Here is a 24823-nt window from a genome sequence, read left to right as displayed (position 1 = left end):
CTTTAATGTGGTAACCTTTGACCCAGAAAGGGCATGGTATTCTTCTTGCATCGTCTTGCTCAGCCAAATTCGCCTTTAGGCCATTCTAGCAGATCGGGAACGACCTGCTACACTGGTGATAATCAAGAGTCGATGACTCCCCAAGCCGCTCCGGACCATGATGAATTTGCCGAAATAGTAGAGGTAAATGATACTGGGTCTCTAAAGTGATAATAATTGAGAACAATCTGATGATCTAGCACTTGCAATTGTGTCAAACCACTAGAACTGAACATTTAAGCCCGATAATACATGCATATACGTCACCAAAATTCTTCTTGAAGGTCTAACATAACAAATGATGCCCCAAATCGCTACCAGTACCCGCTATTCCTTGGTCTGCCAACGATGTACTTAGTGTTCCATCTTGCAAAAGAAACCCATGGGTGTCCGGGATCTGTATTTTGGAAGATAATATCCAGAAAGAAAAGTAGTGGTAAGGAACATGGATGGTTGTGAGTACCGATTATTTCGGATACTCCTTGGTGGAGAAGATATTCATCCAGTGTGTAATGGCTTCGCTGCGGAAATCGTCCTTCTGAACCCGGCAAAGCTCGGTTGCGTTGACATCAAACACAATCGTTTCCGGATTGCTCAGTTTGTATTTGGGCCATGGCACGGTTCCATTGACTGATCGCGAAATTATTAGTGCGAGGAGTGGCAAGGAAATACGGAATCAAACTTACGTGGAACGTTGTTGGGACTAAGAGTGTCGATGAAACTGATCAGCATACTCGTCATCAAATAAATGAGTGGCTCGAAAGTCTTCTTCTGATCGGCCTGATCGGTGGGGCTGAGCGACTTGGACAGTGTGACGTTGTGGAAGAAGAATGCGATATCGTCCTGCTCCTGCGCACCTTGCTCCCACCACTTAGCATGGAACAAAACATCGTAGACATACGCATAGGCGTCGACCCCATGCCGAGCCCACTATGAAACTTAGTGTCAGTATCGTGAATTATCAATACTGTGAACAGCGACCAGAGAAGCCGTCAGATCAAGGGCCGTGTTGAACGAAAGACTTACCGCTTCACTAGCTAGTCGACGGCCAGCCTGCATAACTTTGTCTCCGTTGTATGCGCTGGATCGTTTCCATTGAAGTCCCAACCCAGTGTTACTGCTCGGTTGTCCATTCAGAGTTGATGGGATGCCCTGGGCTGGATCATCGGGATAGAGGCGTGCGATGGCCTGCGCAGTCTGTTTGTCTGTTTGCTTATGCCGTCGTACTTAACCATGTCTAGGAACTCGCTCGTTGTGTTGATGTTTTTTACACCGTAATAGTTCCAAGTTCCTTCATCTTGGGTGGTGCCGAGCATCAGCGGAACCTTGACAAATTTGCCGGCCTTTAAAGCGGTTGAGCCAAGCTCGCGGAGGAAGTCACCATCGACTACCGGGTTAGGGCGGTTCAATGTGGTAAGATCACTGCTGAAGACAGATGAAAGGGTCTTGGTATCCACTCCACGAAGGCACTCAAGGGAATCGGTGTGTGCAGTTGGTGGCGTTCAAGAACTCGTTATAGAGAGGCTGCCACTCGTCCGCTGTGACTGATGGCCACATTAGTGTCGGACTACCACTCTGCGCAACGGCGGCACGGAAAAGCCCATCGTCTCGGCCGCCGTACGCGAGGAGCTGTAGACCGACACTGTATGCTCCAGCCTCTTGACCCCAGATAGTAACCTTAGTAGGGTTACCTCCGAAAGCCTCGATGTTGTCTTGAATCCAGCGCAGAGCCAAGCGCTGATCCTTCAGACCAAGGTTTGCGACACCTTCCTTGGCAACCTCAGTTTCGTAAAGGAAACCCCAATAGCTCAAGCGGTAATTTAATGTGACACCGATGAACTCCTGCTCGTTCTAGACTGCAACCTGGAGAAGCGATGTCATGTTGTATTGAGGATCACGGCCCGAGCCATGCTTGAAGAGGCCTCCATGGATATAAACGGCAACCGGGAGGCGCTTGGTGCTCGACACATTTGAAGGGCTGTAGATATTAAGAATCAGACAGTCCTCGGAAACATACTCCCCTAGGACAATCTGCATAGGTCCATACCCGTAAAACATGTACCCGAACTAGGTGGCATTCTTTGGCCCGGTCCATGTAGTGTCCAATGACTGGGGATCACGGAAGCGCAGATCGCCTACCGGAGGCTTCGCGTATGGGATACCTTGGAAGTAGTCTTGGTGCCATTTCAGAGCATGGAATATTCACTTATGTTAGCGACTGATCTCTGAGATGAGAAGATGGTATAGAATGTGAATAACACCAAAAAAGGTTAATCCTGTCCGCTTGCTGGTAGGAAATACCCCCCAAACACCGAGAACCTCGCGAACCGAAACAGTGAATTAACGTCAATCAAGCAAATAGCAGACATACCACCATAATAAGTACCGTTTCTGGTCTTCGCCACGGCAACATCGTCGCGCGTACTGACTATCAAGGCAGACGCCAGGCCCACTTGAGTAAGGAGACCAAGGCTCAGAGCGTACAGAGGGTACATCTTGAAGGAGATACTCATGTGAAGAGTCATCCCAGAGGATGAAGTTCTTGAAGTATATATGGATGTTGTTAGTATGGCGGTGACTCGTGTCCTCTGGAATTGACTGCCGATCCGAAATCCCTTTCTAGACGCAAAGGGCGCACCCAATGGTCAACATGGGGCATGGTTACCGACATGACGCGTGTAATAGAAACTCCAAAGAAGTTTATGATAGCTATATTCCCTAACTGGATATTTTCGGAAAACATCCCGGCACTTTTTCCGTCCCTCTAGGCCCCGCATCACCCACCATACGCGTGGCTGTGGCTTAGGCTTATTTAGCACAAGAAGAAGGTTTGTCAACCCCATATTTCTAGAGTATAACTAACTTCAACAATTCGACTTTGATAAATGACGAGAAAAGAAGATGTGATACGTTTGCGTCTCAGGGGCCAAACAAGACTATACTCACTATCTAGTTAAACTTGAAAGTCAGGTAGAAATGAAATTTCCGTGCCTTGACAAGTCCTAGCTCATCCATGCAGAAGTTCAATAGTGTGTTGGAGCTTCCTCGAGGCACAAATTTCCAGAACTTGCCCGGAGTTGTCATCCAAAGGGGCTTCGATTGTCCGTGAAACGCTTCTATATTACGAGTGAGGATTAGTAAATGCCCTCAGCCTCAATAAGTCCCACTTGGTTGCATTAGCCTGGGTTAAACAGATTAATATGACATTGAGTTGACAGTGGCCAAGATAGGCCAAGAATCTATCGTCAATTGAAACATCAATGGTAGGGAATTAGTGGGGTATTCGTGGGACCGCAAATCACGGAGGCGGGTCCCTGTACTAATTGCTGTTCTCCACTTTCCTTTCATGACCCCAGGAATGGACTTCCACGACCAGATAAACAAAGCAAATTTTGGCGTTCAGTTTCTTCGGAAACTTAACACGGCTTCGAAAAGGGGTTGCGGGGTCGAACAAGGACTACCGTCGCTGATCGAAGGAAGGACTCGAATTATTTGCGTCGGTGTCAAGGAAGGCCCACGTCGGTTATCTGCTATATCGCTGGAGCCTTGTGTCGTTGAATGAAGGTAGTGACCAATCAGAAGCATGACTGCTTCTTCACGAAACCACGAAACCGGGGAACTAAGCTGCAGTCTTACCACACTGGGCAGCGTGTAATCCGCTTAGTCAGTATATACTTCACCCATTTCACCGGAAGAATTTGTGGGGATATCGGCCGCGTGGTCTTCTGTTCTGTAGCTTATTCTAGAGTTGAAATAAATATTCAAGCTCCGAGCCCCCACTAAGCTTCACAAAACTCTCGTCGTCTAATCAGGTGATGATGGCTATGCATCTGGTTAGGTATATACAACGAAATGATTAACACGGCACCTGTTATCGGCAGTATTTACTTATGCCTAGCAAAAGACCCATTATTGTACCATAGGAATGATGGAGAGTAACCCCACCTTTTGATCCACTGGTCCGTAAGTATCAGTTCACACTATATCTTTATGGTTTGAATTCTCGCACTCGTTCTTTATGTGCAGTTTCTGTGAATTCTGCGATAACCGCAAAGACATTGTCTGATACCATAACTTCCTGGTGCGGGTGTTAGTATAGCATAACGTTTGCGGAACCACGATGTTGTTTCTCTCTATGAACGCGGTCCTGCTAGAACTTGCTATCACGTCCGTGGTCTGCGCAACGCCTTTCCGGGAATCTGTTTCCAAGCAGACTCCTAAGGATTTTGCCATCCCGAACACCTGTACGACTATCAACCACCGAAAGTCGGTACTCATAGCCCGAATCATCTATGGGCTCAGGCGTCCTGTTGGATAAGAACACTGATCTTTTTCTCCAAGTGGAATGCCCTTACTGTTAAAGAGCGACACGAGTACATCGAAGCAGAGCTTTGCCTCATGCATCACCCTCCAGTCACTGGATTAGTAGAGAACGCGACAAATGTCTGGGATGAGATTGCCAACATTCATATCTCACAGAGAAATGACATTCGTAAGTTCGTTGCCTTGTTGTTCTTTTCTCAACGAGGGAGTGGCTTTTCTTCCTCCACGATAACCAACATCATCGTCGCTGCATCCAGGATCTTTTCATCCTTTCAGGGATTCTTGTAACAAAGCTGACTATTTACGTGGTAGATTATGTGGGTCAATTCCTTCCATGGCATCGGTACTCCGTTCGGATGCACGAGTTAGCCCTACAGAAGCTTTGTAACTACAGAGGTGCCCATCCGTACTGGGACGAGCTCACCGACTATACCAACGGAAACGTCTCCCAGTCGCCCATATTTGATCCGATTACTGGATTTGGAGGCAATGGTACCGGTTATGATGGATGCGTTGTTAATGGGCCATTCGGAAAAATTAAACTGCATATGAGCCTCCACCACGCGCGAGGCAACGAATTCTGCTTGTCCCGGAACTTGGATCAGAGCAGCTTCGCGGAGGGGATCGCCACGAACGTTGAGCATTGCTTTGGGTTCGCAAATTATACTGATTCCTGGTAATGAATTCTATTGTGGCGAACACCACGGTTGGCGAGATTATGCAACTGAATGGATCTGTCTTCTGTGCACAGTATGTCATGGCGGAGGACGCGGTCATTTACAACACAAGTGTTCACACAGAGGGTCATTATGTGTCGGTTTTCTAGAGAAAGTCAATTACCACTTTATGCAAGGAAACAGAGCTTAGCCGCCAAGGAGACTCTGGTGATGGTTAACGTTTACTCTCGTTATAGATCATTACTTTGAGAAAATTTGACCATTAGTCCACTACAAGGTTTTAATTTGCAATTGTACGCCTTTGGAATTTACCCTTTCCCTCCTTCGAAGGTATGTTGAATAAGGCAATGCTAGAGACTCTAGATCAACTAAATACCTTGAGCCATAATATTGCCATTATGTCATCTTCGCAGCCTCTCAGTTCACTATTGTTTTTACAGGAATTTGACAACAATCTGGCGAGTCATTTCCACTGTCTCCTCGATCCGATTCAGGAACGGTGCACAATGACTGGATGCAAGCTCCTTGACGATCCACGGCTTCTGGGTGGCGGCTATCATACCGAATTGCGCCTCCCTTGGCACAGCACGATCCTCGGTGGTGACTATAAACGCCAAGTGCCCCCGGAAGGCCTCGTCTGCCCAGGCTGGATGAGGCTGAGGGGAAGTGAATGGTAGGGTTGCGTGTGGTTTGAGATTTGCGACCAGGGACTGGGCCTGGGCCAGATCGACATCTGCAGCGAAGTTATTGATCGGATCATCTGCAACATTGAGATTCGCCGAGGGCTGTGAAGTCAGCATCAGCTAGATATCCCTGTAGATATTATGGAGAAGGAACAGGTCCCCCTACTCGATCAAGCAAGATCCAGGGGGGTAGATTTCCGCCCTGGAGACCGGCACAGCTGGAACCTTCAGGCACAATGAAGGCCCCCAAGAATAGCAATCCAATGACGCCGCCGACTTTCCCCTCTTGCGCCCGCTGAGACTTGGATAGCCCGGTAGCTGCAGCGGCGCCAGGCATGCCGGCGTATGAGTGTAGAAAGAGCATGACGTCTTGTCCATCCTCTTCCACGAAAGAACGAAGGACCACGGCGATACCTTCGGTGTCAGTGTGGCAATCGGTTGTTGACGGGTCCGAGGGGTTTAACGAGGGGTAAGCTGCATAGCGAACATTGTAGCCAGCAACCATAAGCGCTTGAAGGAATGGCTCGTAGAAAGCCCTGGCAATCCAGGCTCCAGGAACGAAAAGAATGGTTGTCATTGTTATAGTGCTTGCTGATCATATGTTTGAGATAACGACGGATATTGTACAATAGCTGCTGGCTGGATCTCCCGCTAAGACACGGTGTCTTTCGGACAGTGCATGTCTTTCGCTCTTTTTCGCAGCTCAACGAGCCTCTCATTTCCGCCTTGCTGCAGCCTAAATGCATTCATATTATGCCGCAGCCTTGGTCGAGCATAGCCCCAATGACCCTCAGGCCACAGCCACTCCGATTGAACCATCCATGGCGATCAGGGTGCGCAGGGCCGAGCACTGTGATTGAACACTACCAACTGGCAAAATCCTAAGTGCAAAGGTGGGCCGAGGTGGGCAGATGAGCCTATCGAACCTATCTACAGTATTCGAAGTCAATTACTGCATACCCAGTCTATCTCGTGGGTTTTTCTGGCCACCAAGAATCTTGCCCCCCCCCGGATCGGCAGAGATCTCGATGACTCCCTTAATAGTAACCTTATTGAGAGGACCATCTTCGGGCACTCGTCTATAGCAGTATGGAGCTAGGTAAAATGGCGCTGTGCTTGCTGTCTCGACAGGGATTAAATGTTGTTACCCCTGGCGGCCAGCAGTCAGCCATGTAAATATATCTACTCTACACACATGCCTAACACCAGATGGTTTCAAGGGTTCTGGCAAGCAGTTCTAACCATCGAGATCAAATCGTAGTGCTGAGAGGTTTAAGATTCAAGACTGGTAGACATGCCCTTCATGAATCGAAGGGGCTGGAAAACTGTGAAAGGTATTCAGAGCGCAGCGCATCAAACCCCCGACAAATGAGGCTCCTTTGTGAATACAAGCTTAGGCATTAATTTTATGTCCAGACCGATGCTAACATCTACGTATGCTGGAGCTTAACATTTTGTGATATTTGTAGATTTGCCAGAACGTTGTCCTGAAGGGTCTCTCGCTTTTTGTTACTGTATGGATTTATGGATTCAAGGTTGTGTGATTTGCCCTTACATCAATTACCCCTCTGCAAAATTCCAAAGAATGGTACTGTTGTGAGTGTGGCATGTGGATAAGGGGTTGCAAAATAACACCTCATATGTCTTGGCCCATTGAAGCACAATATTTCCAGTTTCCATCGCGGTTTAGATGGTCATGATGTCCAGAATGACGGACCCTAGGCAATCACCCAGCTTTCTCTCAGTCGTATACGTTCATCATCTCTGGATCAAACTTGTCCCTTTTGCCACCCACGATCTTGTGTCTCCTGAGTCTTCATAGTCCCTGGAAGTTTACCTCGTCTCCCCCAATGCAAAAATCAGGGTTTGGTGCATCCTTGCTTTTAGGTGTAGGCAGCTAGTGCGTGGGGCAGAAAGCGGCGCCTGCCTATTCAGCCCCGTGAAGTGACCAAGGACAATGGATCGTATCTCCGCACCACTACAGTCCATCGGAAGTCACTTCCCACTGTCAACGCCCTTCGCCAATGCCAAGCAGCTCTCATAGGCTAGACTTGGCACTGCAACCTCAGTCCTCTCGTTGCCAAGTGCCGTCGGGGATCCGCCTGCAGACTTCGTCTTGGATTCGAGCCGGTCCTATGAGTTGCTTTCTTCCTCGCCAAGAACAGCCCGGTTCTTGGCATGTTTCCCGAGGCAATTGAAATCACGCCTCATTAGAATTGATCATTGCGTGCTGTGCATAGACGCAGAACCCCGACCGGTGAACATATATAAGGACCTTTATCATGCTACATGTTCTTGACGCAACACTCATTCGTGAATCATTTGAAAATGAAGTGGCTTTACGTGTTATACCATATCTCTGTGGTCTTAGCTGGCCGGGGAAAGCCCCTTGTTTCACCGGTGTGTAGGCATGGTATACCTCCGTTATCATCACCGGGTAACTGACTTTGCAGGATGAACTCCCCGCGAAAATTCGCCTGGAAGACTTGCTGAAGGGGACTCAACACCTTGAGGACATTGCTTATTCGTACCCCGAGCGTAACCGCGTCTTTGGCAGTGCGCCGCATAATGCTACGGTTGACTTCCTCTATCATGAGCTGGAGAAGACTGGCTATTATCATGTGTGGAAGCAGCCACAGGTGCACACATGGACCAAGGCGACCTCCTCGCTGACATTCGATGGCAAGTCCATTGAAGTGGCTGCAATGACATACAGCCCCAGTGTTGATGTTACTGCAGAACTTAGAGTGGTCTCCAACCTTGGGTGTACGGCAGCGGATTACCCAAACGACTTGGCTGGGAAGATCGCCCTGATCAAGCGTGGAGACTGTCCATTTACTGAGAAGTCGGTGCTCGCCCATGCAGCCAATGCAGCTGCTGTAATTGTTTACAATAACGCTCCGGGATCTCTCAGTGGAACTTTGGGTGGAGTGACTCCTGATCATGGATCCTTTGTCGCTATTGCGGGGATATCTGATACTGATGGCGAATCCCTTCTCACTACCACAGGCAATGGCGCCGTGACCGTATCTCTTCTGATCGACAGCAAGATTGAGAATCGCACGACGTTCAATGTGATTGCAGAGACAAAGGGGGTGATCACAATAATGTGGTGGCATTGGGAGGTCACACCGACTCGGTCGAAGCTGGACCGGGCATCAATGATGATGGCTCTGGAATTATCGCCAATCTTGTAGTTGCCCGAGCCTTGACACGCTTCTCTGTCAAAAATGCCGTCAGGTTCTGTTTCTGGACGGCGGAAGAGTTTGGGTTGTTGGGTAGCGAATTCTACACCTCCAACCTCAACTCCGAAGAACTTGCAAAGATCAGACTTTACCTCAACTTTGACATGATCGCCTCGCCCAATTATGCGCTCATGATTTATGATGGAGATGGGAACGCCTTCAACCAGACTGGACCGGCCGGTTCTGCTCAGATCGAGGCTCTGTTTGAGAATTATTTCAAGTCCAAGAATCTACCATACATCCCAACCGCCTTCGATGGTCGATCTGACTATGATGGGTTCATCTCTCGCGGAATCCCTGCGGGTGGGCTTTTCACTGGCGCTGAAGGTGTCAAGACCGATGCTGAGGCCAAACTATTTGGCGGACAAGCAAACGTACCCTATGATGCCAATTATCATGCTGCTGGAGATAACATGACCAATCTCAACCATGAGGCATTCATAATCAACGCGCAGGCTACAGCCTTCGCTGTGGCAACATACGCCAACAGCCTTGCTTCAATACCTCCCCACAATGCAACAGTCACTCGACGAGAAGTGACAAGACGCGCACCTCGGTCGCATGCACACACTAGAAACTCGGGATGCTTCCACTTTCGAGTTGAAGTCTAATGTTCGATCCCTTGCAGACTGGTTGATATCTGCTTTGATTGGGGGTGAATCAGTGGGGGCCCAATGATCAATGGCAATTAAAAGGGTCCTCGTGTTATCCCTCGAAGTCAATCTGGATTATCGTATCGCCTCATATAATCAAATGGATCACTCTGAGTTCCCAGTTTACAGAGAACCACATATGTAGAGTAGAGTAGTGCTTCCAGTGGGGAGTAATCGTATTTTGATATTGATCACATGACTAGCATGTAAGCTCCCTTTTGGGGTTAGCGCCGATCTCTCCACCTCTCCACCGCCCCCTGAGATGAGATCAGTTGACCTGGCTCACATTCGCATTAATTGGTGCACCTTGTGCCTATTTACTTTGTTTCCAGCGTGTGGTTTATCATCCAAGTCTTCTGCGGCCTTTCATCGAGTGTTGTTGCGCAGTGGCCCGTTTCTAGCCCAATTTGGCATCGCCTGACTCGAACCCGATGGCTATCCTGGATCCACCGCCTATTCGCTGCCGAATTGGAGACTTACGGTTGACATACGATGGATTGCTTCCTTTGATTGGAACTTTTCTCTGTGTTGCTGCGTTGACCTATCTGATCTCGACTATTCAAGGTGCCATCACAGTTCGCAACAAACGCCATGGAAGCCGACCACCAAAACTTCCGTATGCGACTCCACTGCTTGGCCATCTTCCTGAGTTTTTAAAAGACACAATGAAATTTCTAGCGAGGGCTACGTACGTTTAATGTCACCGTAGAGGTTTCCAAGGAATCCGTGCTAATCCGTGTGATCAGAGCTAAATATGGGCCGTCCACTCCAGTTCGGATACAGCTTCTTAACCGATACATGACCCTGCTGAAGGGTGCTGAGGCCGTCACTTCCCTTTTCAAAAGCTCAAGGGACTTGAGCAGTGAGCACTGGCTCGTGCAGGTCTTGGTCAATGCCTTTGGCGTGGAGGTCACCGATGCGCCCTTCTATTTGGCCGACGACACGGGGATTGCCAATCATCCCGATCCCAGAAGTAACATGAAGAACCCAGAGCATCGCATCTTCCATTTGGTCTTTAAATCAGTTCATAGTGGCTTGAGCGGAGTGAGCCTTGAGGAGATGGAGAGACAGCTTGTGCGAAACTTGTCCTCCCAGATTCATCACACAGACATCAAATCAGACTCTTGGACTCAAATATCTGATCTGTACGGCTCATTGATTCGCACTGTCGCTTTCAAAGCATCCGTCGTGTCACTCTGCGGGCCGCATGTTTTCGAACGCATCCCGACATTTGATGCCGATTTCTGGACATTTGATAGCGCCCTCCCGAATTTGTTTAAGGAAATTCCACGATGGCTGGCACCGGCGTCGTATGCGGCGAGGGACAAGATGAAAAAACATCTACAAGAGTGGCAGTCCTTTGCCCACGAGCATTACGATGTTTGTCAGGGCCAACAAGACCAGAGGGAATGGGAGGAATTTTTCGGGTCTAGGTTGATGAGGACGAGACATGAATTCTTCCAAAAGATGCCATTGAGCAAGGAGACCATCGCGGCGGATGATCTTGGATTAGTGTGGGCGTATGCATTTCTTCTTCCGCTTTCTCTTACTCGAGAACTTGAGCTGATCTATGAACAGAGCGACAGCAAATACCGTTCCTGCGATTGGATGGATGCTGCTGGAGGTTCTCCAGCGTCCGGAACTTTTACAGAGAGTTCGTGACGATATTGCCCACTACGTCTCCTTGGACCCATCCGACCCTACACAGATGGTCGTCGATATCCCCAATCTCTGCAGTCGGCCCCTCCTGCAATCAATATACGCCGAGGTCTTGCGTCTCCGCTCTGGCACCGTCATAAATCGAGTCCCGACATCTAACGACTTCCACATTAGAGGGTGGCATTTCAAGAAAGGCGAACAGATCATTGTATCCACCTACGATGCCGCGCGCGACCAATTCGTCTGGAACCAAGGCACCATTGACGACCCACACCCTGTGAATGAATTCTGGCCAGAGCGGTTCATTCGATACCCGGATAACCCCAATAGCGGCCCAGTTCTACAAAAGATTACACAGGAACAGGCAGAGAAAACGCAAGACCCGATGATCTCAGAACCCACCTTCTCCCTCGACGGCACGGCTGGATCTTGGGTCCCCTACGGAGGAGGTACACGAATGTGTCCCGGGCGCCACTTCGCGAAAAAGGAGATGATTGTAACGATGGCAATTTTCTTGTCGGCATTCGATATTGAGCTCCTGCTTGATAAGGATTGTGAAATTCAACCCGATTTGAAGTACTTCATGTTCGGTGTGATGCATCCAGAGGGGAAAATACCCGCCAGGATTCGGAGAAGAAGTTTCCAATGATGACCAGATGAAGATTCATGCTTGCTTCTTAATAGCACCAATGTGGAGACTTCGGTTGAGAAATTGGAGTATCGTATTTACTCAATCCCCCCATCTTACCCGGGCTTCTTTACTATAAATCCCCCCTCTCGGGTGCGACTATATTTAGGCGTATAAACAAATGAAATTGAACATAGGCACCGAGCTAATATCCGCGTGTTGAACCTCCTAAAGACCGCCTGGTGTTAGATTGACAACGCGACAAGAACTTCAATCTATACACAAAATGCCTATCCGTAAACAATAGTTAGGTTTCCAGGACGGAATGCTGTGCAACCGGCGATAAAGTTACACTATAGACGGTTCCGACTAGTGGCATAGATCGGGGGCCCTATTACGATGACTCGTACTCTAAACATTCGAAGCTCCCTGTTATGGTATTGACCCCCGTGAGGCTATTCACACTTTTTAGCCTAAGGCTACCTAGGAGGTTAGCTATAACGTACTAGTTCGGTGATCTCTTACTCCCCTTCTACTGCTATTTCGTCGGAAGAGAGTTGCCTACTAACCGATATATTTCTTATATGGGCTAATACGGTTACCTAGTTACCCCTCCTTCTATTGATAGGGAATATATATAAGATCAGCCTAGGGCAAAAGAAGATAGGGCTCCCTAAGAAACAGTCTCTATTCCAATCTAACTTAGTACTCATCCTCTCCTACCTAGTTAACAGGCTTACTACTCTGCAAGTAGTTCACATCATAACAATACTAAACTATTTCTTATTTAAAATTAAGGCAGTCGAATCAGATTAGTACTACTATAGAGAGGGGTCTTAGACACCGAGATATATCCTACTCTAGTACCCGTTATACGCTAATCTAAGGAAGACCTTCCTTAACAAGATTAGGTCGACTGATCTTGGAGGCTCGACCGACTACGATATAATTATATCGCACTCGTAGGCTACCCGCTACGGTAGCCGAATTTATGTTACAAATAGGTCTACTTAGGTAGTTCCGGCACGTCGAAATCGAGCCGGAACCACCGGAGGGCGACGAAAACAACGAGCTAGGATAGACTGGCAGGTGTAGGTGGTGAAGACGATAGGTAGGAGGAACGCTAAACCCACGGCTGACCGAGAGGTCGTGGACGAATATATCCAATACCAGCGAACGCCACGAATCGAGACGGAGCAGGAGGATAGGGATGCTAAAGGAAGGCGGAGATGGAGATGCAGAGGAAGTAGTAGGCTATTGTGAGGGCGAATTGAGAGATATATCGTGGGATTGGGGGCATTGCAGGCGTTTTGGTACTGTTTTCGGGCTGATTTTATATGGCGATACGCCGATTTCCTATGTATTTACTGTTTCATGTGCTTTGGCTGGCGTTCGGAATACTCTTGCTTCCGCCGGAGGAAGCGCCTGCATAGCCATTACGCCACTAGCTACATCAGGTCAATAGAGTATTGATTGATTGATTGATCGTAGATATCCGTGCCTTTCTGCCCACTATTGTTAAGGAGGTCTAGGCGTAAAATTAGGCCGATTTCACTAACCGCTATAGGATAGGCATACTATGGGTATACAAGTCTAGTGACCGAGTCATAGCAAGGAACAGTTTGTTTACCTCAAGCTCAAGCGCAGGAATAACTATATTATATGACATGTCTGATCACTCTAGAGCGTGGGAGCTGAACTGGCAATTTCATATGACTTGACGTAGCTTGACTGACAGATTTGTTTATTGTATCCTCTGAGGCGGTTCATAAATATTTGGGGTAGTCGCATTCACCGTGCCATTCCAACAGTATTGGTTGAAACAATCCACACACGAACTTGGTACCGACGTATTAGTTCGATGTAAGCTGCGACTAATGATCGCGCAACCCATGCAAATGCCCCATTCTGTCGAGTTTCCCATGGTAGCCACGTTGTATCCATTCAGTACCAGCTTGTCCCGTTCAGTGTCGTTAAATTCAAGTGTCAACGTCGAGATGTTCGACATGTAGGTATATGGGTAATTTGGAATGTAGATGATCAAAGGAGCTGGAGGCTTCCCTGTACTATTAGATGGATCGCAGCCAAAAAAGGTGGGCCGCCCATTCAACCCTAGGTTGATAAAGGTGTTTTGATCTGGAACGGAGGGAAACGCAGTCCCATTCGCAATTTTTGAAGAGTTACTGTTGCGCTGATATGTTGCCACCATGCTAGTCCCGTTGGGCCACCGTGTCGGTGTGTCTGCCGAGCTGTCAATGGCGAAAATAACGTCGACCTTGCGATTGGCTTGTAGGAGCGGGTAAAAGGGAATATTTTGCAGATCCTCGCCCCCGTCGACAAGGATAAGAGCTTTTGCTTGAGCATTCCGATTGCTCGCTTTATTGAAACCGAAGAATGGATTGGGCTCATATACTGACACGTCGTTTGACGAGTCATTGAGGCTTTGTAGAAGTGAGGTAGTGAGGCTCTTCAACGTACGTTGAATATCGGTGTTGTTGATTTGAAGCAGGGCTTGATTAAACAAAGAGGAAGATGTGCCCATGATGAACCCCACATTATCAAACCCAGATATGCAAACATCCTTTGATAACTTGCCATTTGTGAAATTCGACCCCAGAACTTTGAGTGGCATAAAGCCGTATGTTGTTGGGTCCCATGTACCCAATTCCCATGGGTTGAACTCGTAGACCGATGAATTTAATGCTGGTCGATATTTAATAATAGCTAAGTCAGCAAAGATTACACAGAATATGTCCGTAGAAAACAGTGGGCAAGTATCCTTACTAAGATTCTGCTCTGAAGGCGCTCGTTCAAGCGCGATAATAATCGGCATTGGCACATTTCCATCATGAAATTCAGCCGTTGAAGCGATAGATGACCACGTATATGCAGGCCCACCATCAGTAGCATTAACCAATTGGTAGGACAGCCCGCGACCCCTAGCCAGTGAGTCATCAATATTCATCTCTCATACTTGGCCCGGGGACAAATCGCCAGACTCCCAGTCAACAGCCGGGGGCGGGACATTGCCAAAGATGTGAAGGAACTTGAGTGGGAAATGAGTAATCTCGTACCAGTAATCAGTAATTGAAACAGGGAATCCAGCCTCATCTTTCCCATCTACAGTTTGTCGGAGTTGCCGAAAGTAGCCTGCATCACCTGTAGGTCCGCTTAAGATTGATTGATCAAATTCCCAAACACCACTGGCATTAGAATTCAGCAGTGTAGTCACGGTAGTAAAATTGTTCGTATAAATTGATCCGACCAGCCAGGAGCCACCGCTAAGCCCAGAGATATACGTACTTGATTGCACCAATCCACCTAGATGGCCTGGCGCAGTCGAGTTACTCGTGCGCTCATCGAATGCAGCAAATGCCCCAGCTCCGTTGAGTAATGCTCGGTAGCCGCCTCCTGAGAACGAGATCCCGATATTGGGTAGAGATGAGGCCTGAGTGTTTGCAAAATATTGGGTAGCATTGAAGTTCGGAATTTTCATTCGGGTCAGAAAGGTGTGCATCGCCTTCAACCTTTTGTCCTGGCGCTTCTGTAACCAATTCATTTCGTCCTCGCTAATATTTACCGCAATTCGCACGGTTGGATTAGGCGACGAGCATTGTACGTCTTCTGGTGTATATCCATTAGGCGCATTTGGTAAGGCTCTGTGAATCAGAGTGCCGGTAGAAGTGTCCAGTGATGACTTGCGGAATTGCGTCTGGCCAGAAGCGAAGCAGACAACGAAGAGGAGAGAAATGCGAATCTCCCAGTTCAACATGATGCAGGTAGATCCTCTTATCTCAAGGGAAGATGGAAATGAAAATTAAGATGAAGGTTGTTAACATTCGCTACACGAATTTAGACGAATTTAGCTGAATTGAGTGCCTCTGTATGTGTTGCTTGATGATCCTAATTATAGGCGTTGGCACGACTTGGAAGACCTGATTTGAGTTTGGAATCTCACGAGGATAAAGAATTAAGGGACGATGCCAGTTTTAGTATTATACTTATCAAAATTGAGGACGGGGAATACAATGATGGCCTTGTTGCGATGCTTCTAGCGAAACAACCAGGTGGCGGAAGTCGTCGCCATCACGACTTACCCGTACCGAAGTAATCAAAAGAATGAAACGGAGAGCTCGACCAGTCCACGGAGCCAAAAACCATGTAGTTGACGCAGAGAGTTGAATTCGCCACTAGAGCTGATTGATGAGCTTAACGCCACTGCATCACGATGATCAGAGCTCGTGAAGCTCATTGATCAACTCCCAACCGTAATTGATCGCTTGCGGGGATTGCGGGCGCACCCACAACCGAAAGCGGTGGGTGGGCAGTAAGGCACGGAACATCGGGAATGATTGCAAAGCAAGTCAAAAAAAGTAGATGTCATAATGACGAAAGCGGCCCGGCTCAAACTCTTTGCTATATACTGGCTAAGGTCACAGCTTATAATTCGTGCTAGAAAACATTCAATCTAATTTCTCAAAAGATTTATCGTATTCAAGATCCTCAATTTTGAATATTCGGCGAACCTCCAGTATGCCCAAAGCATATTTCGACCGTGACCCTATAACTCTACAAGAGGGAAGCCATGTCGGTGCTCAGATCGGTGGGAAAATGATTGAACCCGATGAAATGGAACTTGTTACTGGAGAAGTTGAACGGCTCATCATTTATAAAACTCCAAATTCCACTGTTGAGCTCAAGTGCACGCAGGATGTTCGTTTCTTGCCTGGGGAACAGGTTATCTTACAGCAGCTAGGTAAGCCCTGCAGGATAACTAGTTAGATGAGTGAACTATTATTAACTAGTACCACAGATCCTGTTAGCTACGCTGCTATAGGCATGAAAAGCGGAAAGGAAGTTGAGTTTAAAGAGTGAAACAGTTCATGTCGTGCTTTTAATGATTTTCCATTCTGTTCTTGCTACGGTCAGAATTAATAAAAAAATTGGCTCCGTGTCGGGGACTTCAGTCATTGAAATGTTGTTAACGTAAGTCACGGCCGAACGGATCACCAGGTGTAAAATCTCCCAACACTACATACCTACCACATTCAACCGCTTACCATGCCACCAATTCGCTCTCAATCCTCGCAGAAATTGGCCAATCAAGAGGGCAAGATCTTATTAGCCCTTAATAGTATTAAAAATGGCCGCATCAAATCTCTACGCATTGGTTCATAACATCGAGGCCGTGACGTATCTAAGGATTCTTTCTGAAGGCCTAAGAGGAACTGGGTCACGGAATGGAGACAATGATTCATCCTCGTGTTGGGTTGTGACTATAGAGGAAAGCATCGATCCTGAGGGGCGCCCAAATATCGACTGCTGGCTCTGGTCCGCTTCGATATCGGGTGCTACGGCAGCGACCTCGGGGGCGTTTCTGGCATTTTCCCTCCCGGCTCCGAACAACAGCGTCATACTACTGCTGACCAAGCTAGTCAGCCTGTCGCTGCCGGTGCCATCTGGCATAGAGAAATTTCCTCGTGATATCATATAAGGAGGATCATAATATCAAGAAGTCGAATAGCTGTGCGGCGAGATTTGCTAATTGCTACTGCCCGGTCTTGATGACTTGGAATTTGATAGAGTTCTTGCACGGCGCACCCGCCTTGGTAGTTCCGTAGCAGATTCGAGCCTCAGTAGAGAGACTAACACCCATCTCATTCGCAAAACGATTCAAATCTTGGGAATAAGACATGACTTAGTGAGAGTCGGGAACCTCCCGTTATAAAAGAAAGCGCCCCTTCCGTAGCAGGCCTTGATCATCTTGAAGTAAATGAAGGCAAGCATTCTTGCAGGTCATGCTTCGCCACAAGTCACTTGCATGCTTCTGGTCGTCTTAGAAGAGCTCCTAGGATATCCTGAGCTCCCTGAAGCTCACAAGCATGGTCCACAGGGTAAACACTGTCTCTAGAACATGAAATTGGCGCTCAGGAGTTGTCTATTGAGAATTGAAGTCCCGAGAAGTTGTGTCTAGTATAAAAGTCAAATAACCCTCCTAGAAAAGCTGTGACATATTCGTCTCATCCACAAACTTGCCATCTTCTGCAAACTTCTCGTAGTTTACAGGAGCTTATCTTTCACAATGGTCTGTTCAATATTGCTACTAGAAAGTCTCGATTCGCTATTGATAGCATTAGCTAATATCCTACAGGCAACCCTCCAAAGCCTACCAACCCATATTTTCATGCTTGTTGTCACTCAGCTAAATGTTCGTGACGTGGTCTGCAAATCATGATGGAATCTTTACTGTATTAAAAAGGATGTTGGCAAATAGACTGCCAAAAACGGCCGCAGCCGACGCTATTTCGGCCGTTAATTTGCCAGCCTTTCCACCTAGCCTTTCCACCAACTCCTTTGGACACTTGCATCCATATACCACCAATTCATGTAAGGTGAACATTATTGACCAGTAACCTGCTTAATAGGTAGGATGGCAGCTATGTAAAAGTCGAACAAAAGGTCTGGAACCTTGTGGATATTATCGATGACAAACCTAACAATTGCTGGCAGCGAAAATGGACTTGACATATTCCGATAATAAATGGCGGTTATCATGAAATGGAGAGAAAGGGAGCAAGTGACGGCGATTTTCAGTCAAAGAATAGATACGTGATTTTAGTTTCTCGGGTGTGAAGTGGCATGAATGATTGTAATATTGCCTACTTTTTTTAGTACATTGATGCCCACTTCGCGAGGCATAAAGTAAGGCATTCTCCGGCGCTTCCGACATCACATGATAAACTTATATCATCATTACGTCCGTTTTACAGAACGGAGAATCATCCATTATTATCTTTAAAATAGTTGAAAAACAATTCATTATCCTAATGTTGCGGCTCTATTCCACATGAGATATACATGATGGAGTCTCCAAATTTGGGATCTATGTGGAAGAAAATTCAAGCGAAGCTGGGACTGAATATCCCCATCGTGCTGTTGATGTTCAAGTATGCTTTTCCCAGAGATTCGTTTCCCACCACTGATGAGGTCCCTCTTCATTCCATATAGTCCAATTCTAAACTGACGGGTATGGACTACAGAGGCGCGATTGCACCGACAATTGGACTCTCAATGTACATCCACTCTCTCCAGGGAGGCTAGTAAATTGCATTAACATTCTGCAGATATCAGAGCGATGCTGTCGCACGACAATTTTCTACCATTGGCTATCTCATCCCCATAATGTCGATTCTCACGATTCCAGTCGCTCCACGAGCCCGATTCTTCCAAAATCTTATAGTGGCCACGGTATGGACCTGTAATTCACGAATGATATGGTCTGTCTGTGTTAACTTTCTTTTTGTACGCTAGCTTTCGGTTGGTTTCGCAGTCGCAGTGTCTTTCTTATCAATGTGGTGTGCCGTCCGGGCTCGCGCAAATACCACCCATATACCCCGGGGAACCAACACTGCTGGTCCAGTTGCTGGTGCTTCTGTAAGCCCGTATAACGCCGCTGCAAGCGTTAACATGGCAATCTGGTTGTCATTCGAAGTGTGGCTGGCAAATACGTATGTTTGTTGGTCAAATTTCCTGTTATAAGCTCTCAAGATTGACGGATGGAGTAGATTCCGTGCTTTTCGACCGCAATACTTCATTCCCTCGATAATATTTTCCATTTTTATCCAGGTAACAGCGACCTATGGAACTCAGTTCGAAACGATGGATGAAGCTGGATCATTAAGTAAGATTTCCCCATCTGCAATCGTAGCCGTATATAATTGCTAACTGCCAGATTCTTCTCCAGTCAAACACTTGGTGGGATCATTTTTTGCGGGATTTGGACTATCGGCAGCAGTCAATGTGTTAATTATTCCACTCACATCTCGAAAGCTTGTCAGTATGCACATGGTGGTCAATTTCGAAGCGATCCAGAGAACACTGGATGCCCAACGTGAATTTGCGAAATCCTTATCCTTGCGTGACTGGCGTTTTGTCCATGGTAACCCAGATGTCTCCCAGCAGGAGCATACACTTTCATGGGCAGAAGCAGACACCCTGAAAAATGCAACCATGGAAGCTGCCAGAACCCTTGGAAGGATAATATCGGAATTGCGCTATGCCAAACGCGAGGTCGGTTGGGATTACCTAGGACCCAAAGAGCTAGCGAACATTACTCGCATATTGAAGAAGGTATTGGCCTCAATGCTATGGATGGAGTCACTTGTCGAAGCCTCCAGACGTATCCCTCGTTTAGTGAGCGAGATGGAGAGTATCTCTCGTGAAGAGGAAGAGCAGAAGTGGTGTTGGGTATTTGAGCAAAGGCTCCGCCCCACTGAGCAACTTATCCAAGCCATGAACGAAGGTCTCGACCACTCCATGCACATTCTTCGCCTCGGCAAAGCGCAGGCGGTATCTCAACCGGACATTGAAGCTAATAGAGATCATGCGAGGTCACACTTGGAAGAGATGATTGAACGTTTCCTTCAAGGAAGGCAGGATCCATTAGGGACCTGGCTCTCATGGACAGGCATGGATCAATCTTCTGAAATACCTACGGGGGAAATTCTCAGCAGCGTGAACGGTACCGATTTCAGCTCTACTTTCTCCTTGATGTAGGCTTTTCCTAGCCCCTGCGTTGAAAATGCATACCCTGACTTTATTATAGATGGAATCTTCGCTCATTTCGACTGCGAGAAGAATCCTAGACCTGGTCAAATACGCGGATTTTAAGGTAGACGATGGCACCATGAATAAAAAGGGACTGGTGCTACCAACATGGAAGCAGATGAAAAAATGGTTCTGGGCCTCATTGTCTAGGGAGGACCAAGAATTGGATTATTACCAGTACAGCAGAAGATCCGGAACTGTCAGGATATACCTGGACGATGTCATACAGACTGGTAGAGATCCAGAACACCTTCTCCCCCAAAGCACGTGGGAGAAGATTGGTGATAACTTCCGGAAGGGCTTTCACTTCTTTGGTTCGCCTGAGTCTGTGTTTGGCTTCCGAGTAGCCGTGGCTACCATGGCTGTTTCACTCGTTGCATTTCTCAGAAACTCGCAACACTTCTACATCCAGCAACGTCTCATCTGGGGTTCGATAATGATTGCAATTAGCATGGCATCGACCGTTGGGTCAGCTATGTATGGTCAATCAATGCGGCTCCTTGGGACATCTATTGGAATGGTGTTGTCGTATATTGACTGGTACATAGTCGACCAACAGCCAGCAGGTGTCCTTGTCTTCGTTGGGATCACAATGTTTTTGTCCCACTACCCATTAATTAGGTTTCCCACTCATGCTGTGCCGCCTATAATCGAAATGGTCACAGTTATGTTAATTGTGGGCTATGCACTTCAAGTGAAGAAAGTGGGGGTCATCTTCTCCGAGTCCAACGGGCAAGCATACCACGCTCTATACGTACTGTCACCTTATCGACTCGCTACTGTTGTTGGTGGAATCGGGGTTGCTTTTCTTTTCACATATTTTCCCTCTGCAGCCACAGTCAAAAACTGTTTCCGACGAGATCTTGCATCTTTTCTGTATCTTCTCGCACATTACTACAGCTCTGTGTACACGACGAACTCTTTATTAATTCAAGGTTTGGCTGGAGATCATAGCGACAAGAAGAGTCTCGGGAGAGTCCTTGAAAAAGCTCGCACTCGTGTACTTGCCAAGGAAGTCGTTCTCCTACAGGGAATGGAACAGCACAAGTGGTTCTTTCCCTGGGAACCTACTACTGGGGGGAAATTCCCCAGGGGTGCCTACGATAAATTGGCCGAGCATGCGCGAAAGTAAGTCCGTTCCTTATCCGTTCCAATTGTTCCAAACACTGATATATTGTATCCCTAGCGTACTTCAATTCTCGGCAACATTAATCGAAATTGCGGACTCATTCCATCTCGCCGGACCAATATCCTCAGAACCGTGGGTAGAAGACACTAGACGGCTCATAACTTCCTTGGACTTAAGGTCCCATGAAGTGACATCTCTTCTCGCGACACTATCAGGTGCCATCAAAACCGGGAACCCATTGCCTCTTTATCTTAAGGCGCCCAAAATTCGTCTGCCTACCGAGCTGCTTGCTGCTGCTGCTCCCGACGCGAGCATTCTTAGTGTAGAAAATTTCAGCCAGCCGGCGTTTTCAGCCATTGCTTCCATGGAGATTACCATGATGGCCCTGGAAGACGAACTATCTCAACTATTATCCGAGACGAAGCATCTTGTGGGAGAGTTGAACTTGTTGACAGACATTGTCCGCCGCAAAGACTTGCCTGCTAATGTGGATTCAATAATGGCAATGGAAAAAAGAGATTGACTTCTGGTATCTTCACTAATATGGCAAAATATATATTCACAAAGCTTGCAATATATAGCCGATATTTAGAAAAAAAGGAGATAGTGCTGCACGAAGTAAATATGTTCACCGACAATTGTCCTGATGTTGCTGTTGAAAAGAGATGGGTTACTATTTAGACATTAGTTGGGATCGACTACAACCGACAGCTTGGACTGGTCAGAACATCGGTTTGAGCCCTGATCTAGTACTATTGAAGACTTATGTTCGAGAAGGTGCCTAGGCAAGAGGGTCTGGGTTAGATGAATTATTTTTTGATGGGGGATGTTAAGGCTAGTTCCTACGGGTAAGCTATACTACTGTCAGCCAGCCTTCCTTCGCCTACACTACTGCCTTAGCAATCTAGCAGCCTAGGGCTATAGGCCTATATACTAAGAACCCTGATAACTAGCTAACTAGCTAAGTTATTCGAATTAGGTCATCTCTATTAGCTAGAGCTACTATCTAGTTTAAGGGCTAGTAGATAGGAATTAGATTCGCAATCTTTATAAGTATCACCAGTATTGACCAAAGTATATTCTTTGGAATTTTTTACCTATTGACTAATCAATTTTGCTGTAGCAAGGTAGCGTAAGTCTTGACAATTAGATTAATACTACTATCTACCTAGTAGGCTTACTACTCGCTAAGTTATTAGGGAATTCAATTTTTTGGACTTGGAGATTTTGAATATATGTCAGATATATGGCAAGATGCAAGATGCCTAAGCCGTCAGGCAGTATATCAAGCCAGATTCATGTCCTATACCAAGGCCAGAACGATGTTCTGAATCTCTATAAGCTTTATGCTATTATATCATCATTATCCAATCGGATAATCAGGCATGAACAGACGCATCATAGTCATGCAATCTACATCATTATTACGATTAAATTACATCGTACAATCAAGCAATTGCAAATCAAACGGCTACTGCATGAAATCACTATATATCTAGATCTATCTACATAATATCATCATATACATCTAGATCTATCTATATAAGATCACTATATATCTAGAATACATCTAGATCTATCTGGATTGATCATATGCAAGAAACAAGTTTAATAAGTTTGCATAAAATATTGATTATAAATATGCCCTGTTTTCTCTACCAAGATCTCATCATAATCATATTTAATACATCAAGCAAGAACAAGACGATTTAATATAATCAACCAAGCTTCAGTCCTACTTTACTTTTCTCTTATCTCATCTTGATCTGTTCTAAGCCGAATTGAACTTATCCTTTCCTATTCAATCAAGAGGAAGAAAGATCAATCGATCTTATTCAATCATCATCAACCTTCTTCCTTTTTACCTACCTGCGCAGCAGATCGCTTGCTCACACCTATAGGCCCAGATTGCCATTTTGAATCCTGCCTGCTTACTAAGCATTCTTCCTGGTTCTAATTACCGCGGAAGAAATCCCCATCTTGCTTACCGCTAGGAAAACCCTATCTTGTTTACCCCTAGATTCTGATCCTCAACGATCGTGTCAACATTGCCCGACTAGACAGAAGAATGTTCAACACTCCAAAATGACCTCGAATGTTCTTGATTTCCTCATGTGATATTTGCTATGTTCCTCATGTTATAAATTGCACTCTGTTTCCTAGTTAGAATGAACAAGTTTGACATCTTTTTTATCTCAAGTAGAATCACCGGGCATAGTAGACCATCTGAAACAACCTTCCACTGCTTGATTCTTCTGTCTGATCAGCCGCTTGTGTTCTATCCTGATTAGTCAGTCTTCCATAATCGTGGTACTAGGATTAGTGCGCACGATTGATCTTCATTACGGTTTTATGCACCAGACGCATTTTCCAACACAGTCTGTCAACATATATATGCATATATGCATGTGTATATTCCCCATATTGGCAATGTAGCTGTCCGGCATACCAATTATTGAATGTCCTACTCGGATAAAAAAGCAATGAGAATCCCAACATTCAGATTCCCATCAAGTCTCTCTTACTATATTCCGGATGTTCTTGATTTCTTTATGTGTTGCTTCCTGTGTACCTCATGTTATAAATATTACTCTATTTCCTAGATAATAAAAACAAATTTGACATCTCTTTGATCACGGTCACTCTTCCATAATTGTGGTACTATGATTAGTACGCATAATCTTTACATTACGGTCTTATGCACCAGACGCATAGCTGACATCCTCTTTTTTTAAAAGAAGTTGTAGAGAGGCGGAGAATTAGCGGATCATGGTGTAGAGACGGATCTATACAGTTGGCATTTCTATTTAACCTACTATACAGCAGACCTTCCCTATGACTGAGGCAGCTATATGAACGCGCTAAAGTCTCTTAATTGTACATAGAACTAGCGATAGTTAGTTAGAGACACCCAGGGCTCACCCCCTGGCGGCCTTGCCCCGATTAGGGATAGTGGAAAACGTGCAAGTCACGGGCACGGCCGTAAAATACACAAACACACACACACACTCTCTCTCCCGTTAATCGCCCTCGTAAAACTGCCGTCACTATATAGGTCGCCAGCTCATTTGCATAAATAGGTGGGCAATAAAATCCTTCTGAGCAAATTGGTGAAAGGCTTGAATCGATATTCCAAGTGTTTTCCGTTATTGCCCATAGTAAGTTGGTGCACAACGTGGT

General features: G+C 46.5%; 8 protein-coding genes across 8 annotated transcripts; 5 read left to right on the top strand and 3 right to left on the bottom strand.

Moving 5' to 3' along the window:
* Positions 1-505: 505 nt before the first annotated feature.
* N7458_007287 (carboxylesterase family protein) lies at positions 506-2534 on the bottom strand (the record flags this gene model as incomplete). The annotated part of the gene is made up of 8 exons (XM_056910669.1): positions 506-669; positions 726-969; positions 1066-1236; positions 1311-1461; positions 1550-1809; positions 1903-2017; positions 2108-2213; positions 2411-2534. 8 exons carry the CDS (start codon positions 2532-2534, stop codon positions 506-508), a joined length of 1335 nt encoding a protein of 444 aa, XP_056763495.1.
* Positions 2535-4159: 1625 nt separating this feature from the next.
* N7458_007286 (Di-copper centre-containing protein) lies at positions 4160-5042 on the top strand (the record flags this gene model as incomplete). The annotated part of the gene is made up of 3 exons (XM_056910668.1): positions 4160-4309; positions 4381-4531; positions 4675-5042. The coding sequence occupies 3 exons, from the start codon at positions 4160-4162 to the stop codon at positions 5040-5042; spliced, it is 669 nt and encodes a 222-aa protein (XP_056763494.1).
* A 431-nt stretch (positions 5043-5473) lies between these two features.
* N7458_007285 (alpha/beta hydrolase) lies at positions 5474-6299 on the bottom strand (the record flags this gene model as incomplete). Its single annotated transcript, XM_056910667.1, has 2 exons — positions 5474-5824; positions 5889-6299. 2 exons carry the CDS (start codon positions 6297-6299, stop codon positions 5474-5476), a joined length of 762 nt encoding a protein of 253 aa, XP_056763493.1.
* Positions 6300-8050: 1751 nt separating this feature from the next.
* On the top strand, positions 8051-9578 carry N7458_007284 (M28 family metallopeptidase; the record flags this gene model as incomplete). Its single annotated transcript, XM_056910666.1, is given in 3 exon segments — positions 8051-8122; positions 8176-8789; positions 8807-9578. The coding sequence occupies 3 exon segments, from the start codon at positions 8051-8053 to the stop codon at positions 9576-9578; spliced, it is 1458 nt and encodes a 485-aa protein (XP_056763492.1).
* Positions 9579-10051: 473 nt separating this feature from the next.
* N7458_007283 (cytochrome P450) lies at positions 10052-11928 on the top strand (the record flags this gene model as incomplete). Its single annotated transcript, XM_056910665.1, has 3 exons — positions 10052-10308; positions 10367-11140; positions 11199-11928. The coding sequence occupies 3 exons, from the start codon at positions 10052-10054 to the stop codon at positions 11926-11928; spliced, it is 1761 nt and encodes a 586-aa protein (XP_056763491.1).
* A 1723-nt stretch (positions 11929-13651) lies between these two features.
* N7458_007282 (lysophospholipase catalytic domain-containing protein) lies at positions 13652-15679 on the bottom strand (the record flags this gene model as incomplete). The annotated part of the gene is made up of 3 exons (XM_056910664.1): positions 13652-14610; positions 14692-14846; positions 14907-15679. 3 exons carry the CDS (start codon positions 15677-15679, stop codon positions 13652-13654), a joined length of 1887 nt encoding a protein of 628 aa, XP_056763490.1.
* Positions 15680-16440: 761 nt separating this feature from the next.
* N7458_007281 (uncharacterized protein) lies at positions 16441-16782 on the top strand (the record flags this gene model as incomplete). The annotated part of the gene is made up of 2 exons (XM_056910663.1): positions 16441-16663; positions 16721-16782. 2 exons carry the CDS (start codon positions 16441-16443, stop codon positions 16780-16782), a joined length of 285 nt encoding a protein of 94 aa, XP_056763489.1.
* Positions 16783-19746: 2964 nt separating this feature from the next.
* On the top strand, positions 19747-22166 carry N7458_007280 (aromatic acid exporter family protein; the record flags this gene model as incomplete). Its single annotated transcript, XM_056910662.1, has 3 exons — positions 19747-20256; positions 20513-21642; positions 21701-22166. 3 exons carry the CDS (start codon positions 19747-19749, stop codon positions 22164-22166), a joined length of 2106 nt encoding a protein of 701 aa, XP_056763488.1.
* Positions 22167-24823: the final 2657 nt, after the last annotated feature.

Source organism: Penicillium daleae (assembly GCF_028827525.1).
Source record: "Penicillium daleae strain IBT 16125 chromosome Unknown utg000007l_segment0_segment0, whole genome shotgun sequence".
In the NCBI taxonomy this organism is placed as follows: domain Eukaryota; kingdom Fungi; phylum Ascomycota; class Eurotiomycetes; order Eurotiales; family Aspergillaceae; genus Penicillium; species Penicillium daleae.
This window is presented reverse-complemented; position numbering and strand designations above follow the sequence as displayed.